Source organism: Theropithecus gelada, chromosome 18, assembly GCF_003255815.1.
Source record: "Theropithecus gelada isolate Dixy chromosome 18, Tgel_1.0, whole genome shotgun sequence".
In the NCBI taxonomy this organism is placed as follows: domain Eukaryota; kingdom Metazoa; phylum Chordata; class Mammalia; order Primates; family Cercopithecidae; genus Theropithecus; species Theropithecus gelada.
The window spans coordinates 3812838-3825705 of NC_037686.1; the positions used below are offsets into that span (position 1 = coordinate 3812838).

Below are 12868 nucleotides of genomic sequence, written 5' to 3' on the forward strand. Positions count from 1 at the left end.
AGACATGCCAGGTACGGTGGCTCACGCCTGTAATCCCAACACTTTGGGAGGTCAAGGCGGGCAGATTGTTTGAGGCTAGGAGTTTGAGACCAGCCAGCCAACGTGGTGAAACCCCATCTCTACTAAAAAAAAAAAATACAAAAATTAGCTGGGCATGGTGTTGCACACTTGTAATCCCAGCTACTCAGGAGGCTGAGGCAAGAGAATCGCTTGAACCCGGGAGGTGGAGGTTGCAGTGAGCCGAGATTGTGCCACTGCGCCCCAGGCTGGTTGACAGAGTGAGACTCCATGTCAAAAAACAAAAAAAAGACAGAGAGAGAGAGAAAAAAAGGACAAGTGACAAAATGTTATCCCTGCTGAATCTAGGGAACATTCATAGTACTTTCAACTGTTGTGTAAGTTTTAAATTTTTCAAAAAACACAGGGCAAAGGGAATTAAAAATAAAAGACCCAGTGCTAGAGAGACAGGGAGTAGGGGGTGTCAATGGAAGAGCGGGCAGGCTGAGAGAGGAGGGACTGTGCCAGAAAATACAGTGAGATCTCAAGCCCCCTGCCAGGGCCTGGAGTGCACACCCACCTTTCCTTCCCTGTCAAAGCCCTACTCACCCATTTAGGCACTGCTCAAATCCTTCCTACTCCAAGAAACCTTCCCAGCTCCCCACTTCACAGCCCCCATGGGGTTCGACTCCCAGCATCTCCCACTGTACATGCAATAGCTCCTGCACACACCTGTCAGCATGGGCCGCGTTCCTGTGCGTGTGGCACAGGAACCAACCAGAAGCCTCTCCATGCCAGGCAGGGACCAGATCCCTGCCTGACCTACTTTCTGTCTCTAGCAGAGTTAGCACAGCACTGTGCCATAGCAGGTACCCAAGACAGACCTGGAGCAAGAGCTTTCTGTCCCTCCCATGCTGTCAAGTCTAATAAGTGGGATGACAGTCAGTATTTCTCATCATCACACCACACTACTTCTGGTCTGTATGGTGGGCCATGGTAAGCACCATAATCACTGCCACAGAGCTCACTGCTGGTGTGTTCGTGTCCCTGAGAAGCAGCAATCACTGCCATCCTGTCTACATGTGGCCACCCACAGCTCCCAGCATAAAAGAAACACTCCATGAATGGTGAATGGCTGAATGAATGAATACCTATTCCATTTTCAAACACATATCATAAATGATAGAAACTAAGACAAATGAAAGTATAAAATCTGCACAGGCATGCAAACACCAAATAAGTGTTATCTACCAGGCTTAATTAAATTTTAAAGGTCTTTTCCAATTAGTGAACTCAAAATCTTTTGCGCTCTAGCACAGAGGTTCCCAGCCCCTGGGGTGGTACTGGCCCATGGCCTGTTAGGAAGCAGGTTGCACAGCGGGAGGTGAAGAGTGAGTGAGCATTTCCAGCTGAGCTCTGCCTCCTGTCAGAGCAATGGTGGCATTAGATTCTCACAGGAGGGCAAACCCTGTTGTGAACTGCGCATGTGAGGGATCTAGGTTGCATGCTCCTTAGGAGAATCTAACTAATGCCCGATGATCTGACGTGGAACAGATCATCCTAAAAGCCTTCTGCTCCAATCTGTGGAAAAATCGTCTTCCATGAAACTGATCCCTGGTGGCAAAAAGGTTGGGAACCACTGTCCTAGCATCTTAAAATGTAAAGTTTCCTATTTTCTCATGGCTATGGCCTTAGAGCAGACTTAAGGGATATATCACGCTCATTAAAACAGTGTCATTGGGCCAGGGCAAAAGTAGAGGCCACATGCCTGAAAGCAACTGACAAGGTACTACGGAATTAATGTTTGTGTCCCTCCACCAAAATTCACATTTTGAAGCCTAACCTCCAAAGTGAGGATATTAGGATTTGGGAGGTGCTTAGGTTATGAGGGTAGAACCTTCACGAATGGGGTTGGTGTCCTTATGAGAAGAGAAAGAGACCAAGCACTCTCTCAGTCATGTGAAGCTACAGCAAGAAGGCAGCTGTCTGCAAACCAGAAATCGAGCCCTCACCAGACACTAGATCTGCCAGCACCTTGGTCTTAGACTTCCCAACCTCCAGAACTGTGAGAATTAAATGTCTATTGTTTAAGCCCTCCAGCCTATGGTATTTTTGTGACAGCAGCTCAAATTAAGACACAAGGGATGGGGGAAAGGACCATGAGAAGCTTGAAAATGCTCCTCAGATGATTCTGATACACGCTCCAGAGACGCACTGAGCTCTGAAAGCTGAGGGAGGATGAAAGCAGCAATGTTGACCCTGAACAAAGGAGGAACAAAGGGACCCTGATGGATTCCATCAGCCTGGGATAAGTGCATTAGACACAGTGTTACCATATGCCAGGCACTGCTGGGAAGATACCCTACTATATCATATTTATTCTCATGTAACATAGAAGCTACCCAGAGTCACCAATGCTGAACATACTTTCCACAAATGGTTCAATTTAATAGAGGAATCAGTTGTGCCAAGAAATAAATGCTGTGGCTAGCCACTCCACCCTCCTCACCATCCCTCCTCCCCAAGAAATGCCAGTCTCTGGGGGAAAAAAAAATAGTAAGTTACTAGAATCTCCGACTCGGAAAGCAAATGTGATCATTACCTAGCCCAACCCACTATCCTATGCATTCCTTCCTTCCACAATAACACTAACAAATTCTTATCACCTTATTGGATACTCTCTCATATAGCACTCAAAGCAACTCATGTGAGGTTGCGCAGTTCTGATGATCTGCCTTACCATGAATATAAATCTGTTCTTCTTTTGCATCCTAGTGTCCCTGGGGAGACAAGAGGCCCATGTGAAGGCCTTGGACATAGATAAAGTCCCCATTACCCAGATGTCTCACCAAATCCCAGGTATTTGACTGCTCTTTGATGAGCCACCATATAGATTCCAAGATCACAAGGAGATGCTTCAACAAGCTCCTTACCAGAAGCAGGGAAGCCATCGGCTCTTTTAACTGATCACTCAGCTATTGAGGAAGTGGTAGAAATTTCTAAATTGTTGTCAAGACAACCAAAGTCCAAATATAAATCTCTTTGGGATTCCATCAGGAAGCAGTTTTTAAGTGCACGCGCACAAATACCCCAAGGAAATAACAAAACAAAGGTCCCCTCCTTCTCTTTCTCCTCCTCCCCACTCTCTGCCTTCCTCCTGCTTCTTGCCACGTGGTGATGTGTGTTAAAAATGCATACTGGGAAACTTTCCACCTTTGGGGTTGAAGCAGCTGCTGCCTCAGTTTTTTTTTTTTTTTTTTTTTGTTAACATACTTTGCTGTTTTAAAGGGTGTTGCCTTTAAGCTTCATGTTTCATAACACCGGTTCAGATCACAAAGTGGGACGAATGACACTTTCCTGGTAAGAAGGAAGCTTATAGGGTCCTGCCCAGGGTGCTTCCCCCATCAAGCACACCCTCCTGCAAGGCTGACTTCCACAGGTGACTCGGCTCAGGCCAGGAAAGGGCATTCACAAAGGCTTGCTGGGCTGTCCCCATGTGGAATGAACCCGAGAAAGTCCACACATGAGATGCGAGCCAAGAATTTATAAGAGGTAACCTAAACAAACCCAGTGCTCTCCAGTCCTTGGTTTTCCAAGAACACAAAGCATTCAGAGAATGTTCCACAGGCCATTGTCTATCCCATGTGGGAGCATTCACCAAAAGAAATAAGCTCGAACATTCCTAACATGCCAGGAAAACAGATGAAGTTCAGGTGAAGAAGACCTGGCACCGGCCCACTTTCACTCCCACCTGCTGCAAATGACTCTAATGTCAGGAGGTAAGACCTCCGACCCCATGGATGGAGCAGGAAACTACAGCAAACAGTGACCAGTAGGGAGTCTCTGCTGAAAGTTCCCACTGCCCATGCCTAAAACAACCTATACCTTATATGGGAGGCATGTCCCCACGTCCTCACTGAGCACAGGACCAGGCACAAAAAGACCAACCCCTCAGCCTTCCCAGTGAGAGTGAGATTTTGTTACGAAGTCTATGTTCTCTGTCACCTTCTAAGGGAAACCCAACAGACAGTGATTCTAACAAGGAGAAAGAAGGTGTGGCTGTCGGGGTCTTGGTCATACCAAGACTTCAGGGAGGTGTCTCATGGCTAAAAAACAGGAAGCTGAGTGCCGGCAACACACAAAACTTCACCCAGAAAAGACACCTCCCTATGCAAAGAACAAACGAGCCCAATTCCTGTTAAAATGTTGAAAGAGCCTGGGCAACACAGGGAGACCCCATCTCTACAAAAATAACAAAAAGTATTAGCTGGGTGGGTGGTGCACACCTATGGTCCCAGCTACTTGGGAGGCTGAGGTGGGAGGATCACCTGAGCTTGGGAGGTTGAGGCTGCAGTGAGCCATGATGGCACCATTGCACTCCGGCCTGGGCGACAGAGTGAGACTCTATCTCAAAAATATACATATTTTTTTAAGGACTTTTGGACTTAGCACTAACTGATCCACAGGGTCTCTGGAATCAAGAGAATAAACCTAAGCCGATGCAGAAGGATCCACTGAGCCCAGGAGTTGGAGGGTGCAGTGAGCTATGATGGCACCACTGTACTCCAGCCTGAGTGACAGAACGTGACCTTGTCTCAAAACAAATAAAAAAAGAGAGAGAGAGAAAAGAGAGTAAACCGAAGACAGTTAAATGGCTTTGATCTACCTCAAATGTTATCCCACCCAGAGAGCCAGCCTAATTGGATGAGCAGCTAGAAACACAGCCTGCTGCACACATCTCACCCAGGAAAGAGCCAGCCAAACCAGGGGATGTGGCAAATCTTACTCAGTGTGGACAATAAGATCATTTGGCTTTTCAAATAAAATGTTCTCTGATTTCAATAAAACTGAAACTTACAGCCACCCTCAAAAAAAAAGGAAGCCACAGATGTGGTGTGATATGATTGATGTTTCTTTTTTATTTTTTTTGAGATAGGGTCTCACTCTGTCACCCAGACTGGAGTGCAGTGGCACGACTTCAGCTCACTGCAACCTCCACCTCCAGGCTCAAGCGATTCTCCTAGCTCAGCCTCCCGAGTAGCTGGGATTACAAGCACGAACCACTAGCACTCGGTTATTTTTTTGTATTTTCAGTAGAGACAGGTTTCATCATGTTGGCCAGGCTGGTCTTGAACTCCCGACCTCAAATGATCCCCCCACCTCAGCCTCCCAAAGTGCTGGGATTACAGGTGTGAGCCACTGCGACCAGCCACGATTGATGTTTCAAAGCCTCCGTCTGCCCAGAAACCTATTCTTTCTCTGCTTTGGCATGGTTCTTCCAACTCCAAGTTCAATTTCCTACACACACAACTGGCAAAGGTAAGGCACTGTCTGCAGGAAGCCACTCAAAGAGTGCGTATCATTCTTGGAGATAAAAGAAGTAAAGAGATTTCCTCCACCTTCCTCCTCTCCCAGGTTTGCTAATTGCCACCCTGAAATGGTAGCATGTATCTTAGGAGATCATCTGGTATAGTCCTCTGCCTTAAGGGGGAACATGTTATTATGCCCATTTCATAGATGAGGCCGCTGAGTTGCTTTGCTAAAGCGACACAGCTCGTTGGTGGGAAAGAATGAGAGCCTGGGTTTCCTGCCTCCTGACACAGGGTTCTTGCCACCTGATCAGTGTCCTGGTAGGAGGATATAGAGACCGGTCCCTAAATGCCGAAATTGAAAATAAGGGGTCCTGTGACAGGGCAGGGCTTGGACCACCTCAGTAAAAGTGAAGAGAAAGAGTTTAAGAAAAAAAAGGCAAAAACATGTCTTATTTCATTTTTCCCAAGGCCAATCCTGACAAACACAGCGCACATCAAGGCTGCCCCTTCATTCCCTGGAACATGACATTCCTTCTAAGTCTCTGAAGGCCTTTCCTGAGGCTGAAATGGCCCCTCAAGAGGGAAGCACGGGATTCCTGGAATTCACGTCTGGAAATATTAGAGGGCCTGGGGAACAGGAAAACCCACTCCAGACACACAAAAAGGTCAACAGGGAAAGGACCAGGCTAGATCCTGGCTGTGGCTGAGCAAGTCGGGGGAGGTGGGGATCTGTGCCAGGGGCTACCAGGGAGGGCAGGGCCTTCCCAGATCCTCTGGAATTCTAGGCCAACCGGACAATCGAGTTAAGGTAAGGGATGGTTTTGGCAGAGGCCAGTGATGGGAGCCGGTGGACAGAACAAGGTTCTGCCAGAGGTTCCAGAAGAGCCTAGAGGAAGCCTAGAGACGCTGGCACAGTTCAGTCCTCACCGAAATCATTTCCTCTTTCTACAGTTCTTGTATCCCCATCTTGACAGACCAGTTCGCACAAGAATGCGACCCTTTCGCTGCTCTTTTTTAGGAAATGGTTTTCATGAGACCAGCTTTGCCAGTGACATGGGCGGGTACACCAGATGCCAAAGGCTGCTGAAAACGCCCTTAGAACCAGCTCTTCTTTTAGAAGAAGGAATTCTGGAATGCGATGTGGGCCCCCGAAAGGAAGCGACCCTACGTTTATCTGAATTCTCAGGGGCGGTTCGCCAGCGGCTCCCTGCGTCCTGGCCGGGTCCCCGATCTGCAGTCCCCTGACCGCAAGGATTGACTGCTTCTTTGTTTCTGGCGGCTTTAAGGCTTCTTCGGGCTGAGAAAGCCCCACTTTAGGAGAAGTGGTGGTGGGGAGGACTTTCCCAGCCGGCTTCTTTCATCCACAGCAGGGAAGTTTGCAGGGCGCGCTCCGCACAGGTCACCGCCTCACCTTCCACCCCGGCCGCGCCCTCGGCTTTCACCCCCTTGGCTGGGCTCGCGTTTGGTTTTATTTTTGTGTTTTAAGTGAACAATCAATTGCCCCAGGAGGCAAAAGAGTCCTCAGCGACTTGGCTGAGCAACTTAAACTTTCTGCCGGAAGGAAACTATCAAAGGCGGAGGAGAAAGCCCTCGGGGCCCCAGACTCGCAGCCACTGCCCCGTCCCCGCCGGGGGTCCCCGCGAGGCCGCCGCTGGTCCGGGGACTCGCGGGCCGGGAGGAAAGAGCAGAAAAAGCCCGGGGCAGGCTCGGCCCCGGACCCCGGCAGGGGGAGACGGGGGCGGACCGGAGGGGCGCACGGACGAGGGGGCGGCGGGGAACAAGAGGGGGTGCGGAGAGCGAGGGGCGCACGGACTGGGGGAGCGAGGGGGACCCGGGGAACCAGCGGGCGCGCGGACGAGGGGGACGGAAGCTGCGAGAGGAGAGCGGAGAGCGAGGGGATGGCGGCGTCTGCGCGCGCGGGGACCAGGGGAGCGAAGGGGCGCTGGGGCGCAGGCCGGGGTCCGCCGGCGGGGGGCGGCCAGGACTCACCCCGAGAAGGCACACTTTGAGCTCCCGTATAGCCATCATGTGCTCGCGGCCGGGCAGGGCCGGGGCTCAGCAGCATCCTCCGGGGCCGCCGCGCCCGCGCCCTGCCGGCTTCTCCCGCCTCGGCTCCTCGCTCGCGCCGCCCGCGGGCGGAACCGCCGCCGCTGCTATTTCTGGGCCGCCGGCCCCGCCGCGCTGGGTCACGTGGCCGCCGGCCGGCTCCTCCCGGGCGCGTCGGGTCCAGCCTCGCCGGCCCCCAGCTCCCAGGAACGCCCCCGGACGGCGTCAGCCACCCGGGACCTGCGGCGTCGCCGGCGGGTTGCCTCCGCCCTCGGACCAGCCCCGCGCGAGCCGGGCTCCCCCGGCGCCCTCCCGCATCCGCCGCTCCCGGCCCCGCCTGGCCGCAGGGCCCGGGTAGGAAGGACGGGACCGGCCCGGTGGAGACCTGGCCCCACTGCACGAGGGTCCCTGGAGATGCCATTCTGAGCCGAGAAGCGGCTGCTCTGGCCGAGGCCGTTTGCGTGGCAGCGCTTGCAGGTCTGCGGGTTAGTCCCATCCTCAAGCCACATTCTGGGTCCCGGGCAGAAAAAGTCAGGCCACTGAAGGGGCCGCTGTGAGGACAGGGGTGAGGAGAAGGGGGTTAACTTTTCGGCCTGCCTTCGCTGCGTTCCTGATACCCGAGCTGCCGTTTAACATACGCGTGGCTCTTCAGCTCAGCCAAGTTCATTTTTCTGTATGTAGCTGAAAATGATACTAGAAGCAAAACTGGCTGTCCGTGTCTGAAACAGGAAACTTGCATTCTGGAGCAAAACTCTTTCTCAGCAGAGCAAATCCTGCAACTGGTGTGGGCAGAAACCCAGTCCTCAGAAGTACAGGTAGAAACGTGGAGATCCCAGCAGACCCCCGCATCCTTCCTAACTAGGAAATGAGCAGAGGCTGTGGCCGCACGCAGTCACGGGAGGCCTGGGTAATTGTGTTCTCTTTCTTCTCCATGTATGGCCTAGAGCACCTCATCCACTCAGATGACTTCATTCGTGGCTGCTACAGAAATGTCAGCCTTTTCAGTGTGATCTATCTGGACAATTCACTGGCATTTCAGATGGGAAGTGTTTTTTTAAAAAACTGATTTTTAAAAACTTCATCTCCTATCCCAAACTCTCAGGCCTCTCTCCAAACCTTTCAATTTTAATCAATGGCATTTCCATTCTCCTAGCAGACCACCCACCGCGATCATCTGGCTTTGTTCTTACAGAAGCCAGGTTGAAGCTACCCCATACCCAAGTAGCCCCATCCAATGGGAAATTCCAAATCAAGGCCTCCAAAGAGGTAAGTCCTGGAATACTGGAGTCAAAATGGGCCCCAAAACAGACAATTCACAATTAAATTCCCCAGAAGAGCAGGAACTTTGCTCTGGAAGTGCAGGCTTGTGGAGGTTACTCAAATGGACTAAATTGTTCAAAAGGCAGCCATGCACAAGTTACAGGTCCATTGTATCAGTATCTGTCCTTGACTTTGTATCCAAAGCAGAGTCTTCTATGTGGGCAGGGTGAAAAGAGGCTTGCCCAGAATCAAACAGTCCTGATCACAGTATCTCCCTGCCCTCAGATTTGCTAATCAGAAAACCACCGCTACACAGTTGCAAAGACACCTCCCCCAAGGCCTTCGCCTGCCCTCAGGACACCCACTAAGACTTGGATGTCCACACTGAAACGTGTCCTTTTGGCTTTCCAGCTCGGTTCCCAAAAGCCAGTCAAACCACAGTGGAAGCCTCCCCCGTGTTCTACATCCTGTGCCCTGAGTGGAGTTTTGTGAAATTGCCTTAGGTTGCTAAGGGCAAAACTGTGCCCAGACAAAAATAAGCAAACCGAATTTCTCTTGTGTTCCCTTACCCTTTTTCATGACTGCTCTCATTCCGCTCTCCTCTCCACTAGCCCGGGTGTCTGGGACGCTTGTGTGGTTTCTAGGCTCTCCCAAAATAGTCCCCTATCCAGCCCTTCCCTCCCTGAGAATTGCCCCAGTCCATTTGTCCTTCTCCCCACCCCTAGCTCTATTAAAAATGACCTCATTTGTGTCTCATTCTGATCAGGCCTTGGGCTCTTCTTTACAAAGTGGCAATCCTAGTCTGTCAACTGGCCCGTGTTCATGGGTTTATACCCTCTCCCCAGCCAGGTCACCCCTGAACTTAAACATGGCCTCATGAAAACCAGGTCCCCATGATCACCCTAAGGTAACCTATAAAGCTCTAGCCCAGGAAGGCAGGAAGATGACTGCTAGGAGACATATTTCAGGAGTGACAGGTCAGAGGTAGCCCTCAACTTTTTAAAAAGTGCCATGTTCTCTATTGTTACACTCTATGATTACTGCACTGAGGACCCATCCTGACTCCTCTGGAATTCCCTGCAAATATGGAGTTCGGGTATAACTTCAGCAGGGATAAAAATTCGATGGTACATAACTGACAATTTATCAAATTAAGAAATAGAACATGCAAGTTTTTCTTATGAGAATTTTGTAACGTAAATGGTCATGTGCTAATTCAGACCTCCACTTCTCTGCTGCTATAAAGTCTCCAACAGCAAAAGCCAGGAATGGTCATAAAACTGACCATGTTTTTTGATTCAGGAAATCCTTTGTTGAACATTAACATACAAAGATGAAGAGTAAACAAAGCTGCCTGTTTGAGTATAAACACATATGCAGACAAAGAAACAAATAAATGGGTTAGAGAACAACGAAAAAATTATCTCCATGGAGGTAAAGGGAGGATTGTTGCATTAATTGTAACTCAAATCTCTTAACATTTGAGGAATGATTAAGCAAACTAGGGTGTCTTTACTGGGTGTATTTAATGGTGTACAATAGTATATGTTACTTAGATATTAAATGAAATGTGTATACTATGTAGATTTATGAGACTTTATAGTAAATAAGGTTCTGTGAAAATAATATGACTCAAAATGTTAAATAGGATAAGTAATATAAATGTGTTACAACACCCTGGAGCACAGGCTGATCCCTGGAGACCAGTACTCAGTCATCTGGTCTGCTCAAGAGTCAATTAAGGAAAAATAAAAGTGTTTACAACCCTTGTTTTTCATAATTTATCTTTTTTATGGAACTACAGTGTCTGCAATATCAGTTAAACAGCCTTTCAGTATTTCTCATTTACGTAACAACTCCTTCCTTCCTTCTTCCTTCCTTCTTTCCTTCTCTTTCTGAAACTTTCTAAATAGCATGTGCTACCTAATCTTATTTGTAACTCGCGCCCTTGAAACAATTTTGAGGAGATGAATCCTGGACATACCAGGGTAGGAAAGGGATTTGAGGGACTTAGAAAAACAGAGGTGAGTGGACCCCACAGTTCACCCACAGACTTGAAAAAGGAGACAGTAGCTGGTGGGTGAAGGCTGGAAACAGCCTCTGTCTGTGGGAAGGGGAGTGTTCCTGAGAACCCCAAGGAAGGTGGCTGCTTGGTGGAGGGGCTATTAGGTAAGCGGATAGAAACTGCACAGCCTCCTTTTGCAACTCCAGATGTCTTCTTCCTGTGGAAAGTGTGGTGACATCTTAGATGGGAAACGGGGAGGGTGGGGGCTCACCTCCTCAACGTCTCCATCGCCTCGAATGGGAGCGCTCAGAAGTGTTCCAGAACAAGTAGACAGCTCTCGCCGAAGACAAGGAAGGCTCTGTTGGGACCTCACAAAGGATTGGTGTCAGGTGATAGTGTTTAAATTTTTCAGATTCCTGAGTGCTAGCACTGGGCAGCTTAAGCCATCTTCAGCATCTCACTGGCCTCTTTACTGACACTCCTGCCCAGCAACCTCCACGGTCCCTTGGATCTCTGGCTGAGCTTAAAGTGTTGGGTTAAAAGAAAATAAGCAATAAGATATATATGAACACCTCCCATGGAAGGTAAATGGATTGATTCAGCTGTGACCACCTCCCAAAAGCCCTAAGTAACATGTAACTCAATCAGTCCTGTTCATTTTCATTGCTTACTTGTAAAACTGAGAAATTAAATTAATGATGCAGATCAAAGTCGCCACAACCCCAGTTTTGTTTCATAGACTGTCTTGGGTTGTTCCTTCTGGCGAGTCATGTAAGTTTTCTTGCAGTTTTTCAGAGAAATACTGTGGAGTTTAGGATTTCTTTTTCTTAAAAGGAGTTGTGTTTCACTTTTTTGTACCTTAACATTATTTGCTATCAACTAAAAATTGGTTTAATTGTAGATGTTGGCAACGATTCTTATATTGCAGGGATTTCTGTGTTTAGCTGTTTACCCACCCATTCGGCGAGTAGCAGACCCTGACTGTGCTAGACACTGGAAGAATGGCCGATGGAGGAAGAGGACTTACGCCAAAGTCGAGCAGTAAAGGAAAGAGACAAACATATAAACGGGAGACTATTGTATGATGTGAAATGTCTGAGGCTTGGTGTAATTGCTTCATTTTGGTAACTCTTCTCATTCAAGAAATGAGTATAAATTCCAGAGACTCCAAACCTTGAATTCAACTGAAACCAACCCCCAAGTAAAGGAGAAGATGCTCAGGATGGCTGGAGTTTGAACCTAGTCAACTGGTAGGTGAGTGTGTGTGTTTGTGATAGAGGAAAATCTGGGTTTTGTTTGAATTCCCAAGACTGCCCTAGATGAGGAAGAAACTAATACAGACTCTTCCTAATCTGAAGTGCCTCTAAGAATATTTGTGTACCAGTTGAGTATCCGTCATCCAAAATGCTTGGGACCAGGAGTGTTTCTCCGATTTTGGAATATTCGCATTATACTTACCAGTGGAGCACTTCTAATCCAAAAATCCTGAATCCGAAATGCTCCAGTGAGCATTTCTTTTGAGCATTGTGTCAGCAGTCAAAAAGTTTCTAATTTTGGACCATTTTGGATTTCAAATTAGGGATGTTTAACCTGTACTAAGAGTACCGAACTACTGTACTGAGTTGCCTTAAGGCTCCAATTACATTAGACCTCTTGCAAATTTTATTTCTACTGAGGTTATTATTGTTAAAAAAAAAAAAAAAATTTCGACAACGTTAAAGATTTAATTGGCTTTTATTACTGATTCATGAATCAGGCAGCGTCCCATCCAAAAACTGAGAAAATATGTTCCAATAAGCCAGGCAAAGGACTTGGCTTTATAGGCAGGAAAGGCTGAAGAAGCAGAAACAGGGAACAAAAGGCAGACTGGCATTTTAGAGTTACTTCTCTTGCAGAGTTAAAGCATGGGGGACTTCCTCATCAAACCTGCTCAGGTAAACTGGTCCTTTTGATTGGCTGCTGTGCATCTCTTATTTTTTGGAAAGCTGCCCTTTTTAAAGTTCAGCCGGACAGCCTGGCACCTAGCAGGAATGACTCCATTCTGGTTTGGTCTGGTCCATTGGGCCTAGTGTAAGAGTTCAGTCCAAAACAGTGGCCTCCCATACATTTTATTTAAGATTATTCTTGAACTACTATTCTCCTTGCTGTCCCTGGGCTTTCCCAATTACCAATATAACAGAGCCTGTTCTGAATCATCCATAATCCAATCCTTCGCATAGCACATATTCTGCTCTCTGAAAATATGGGG

The 12868-nt window shown here is 48.4% G+C and overlaps 1 protein-coding gene across 1 annotated transcript in view; it reads right to left on the minus strand.

Annotated features, from left to right (window-relative positions):
• RAB31 (RAB31, member RAS oncogene family) overlaps positions 1-7824 on the minus strand; it is a 149010-nt gene extending 141186 nt beyond the window's left edge. Inside the window, exon 1 of the mRNA XM_025364959.1 lies at positions 7299-7824. Within this exon, the coding sequence (XP_025220744.1) occupies positions 7299-7337 (39 nt within the window). The 5' untranslated portion in view covers positions 7338-7824. The remainder of the gene's footprint in view (positions 1-7298) is intronic.
• Between the last annotated feature and the right edge of the window lie 5044 nt (positions 7825-12868).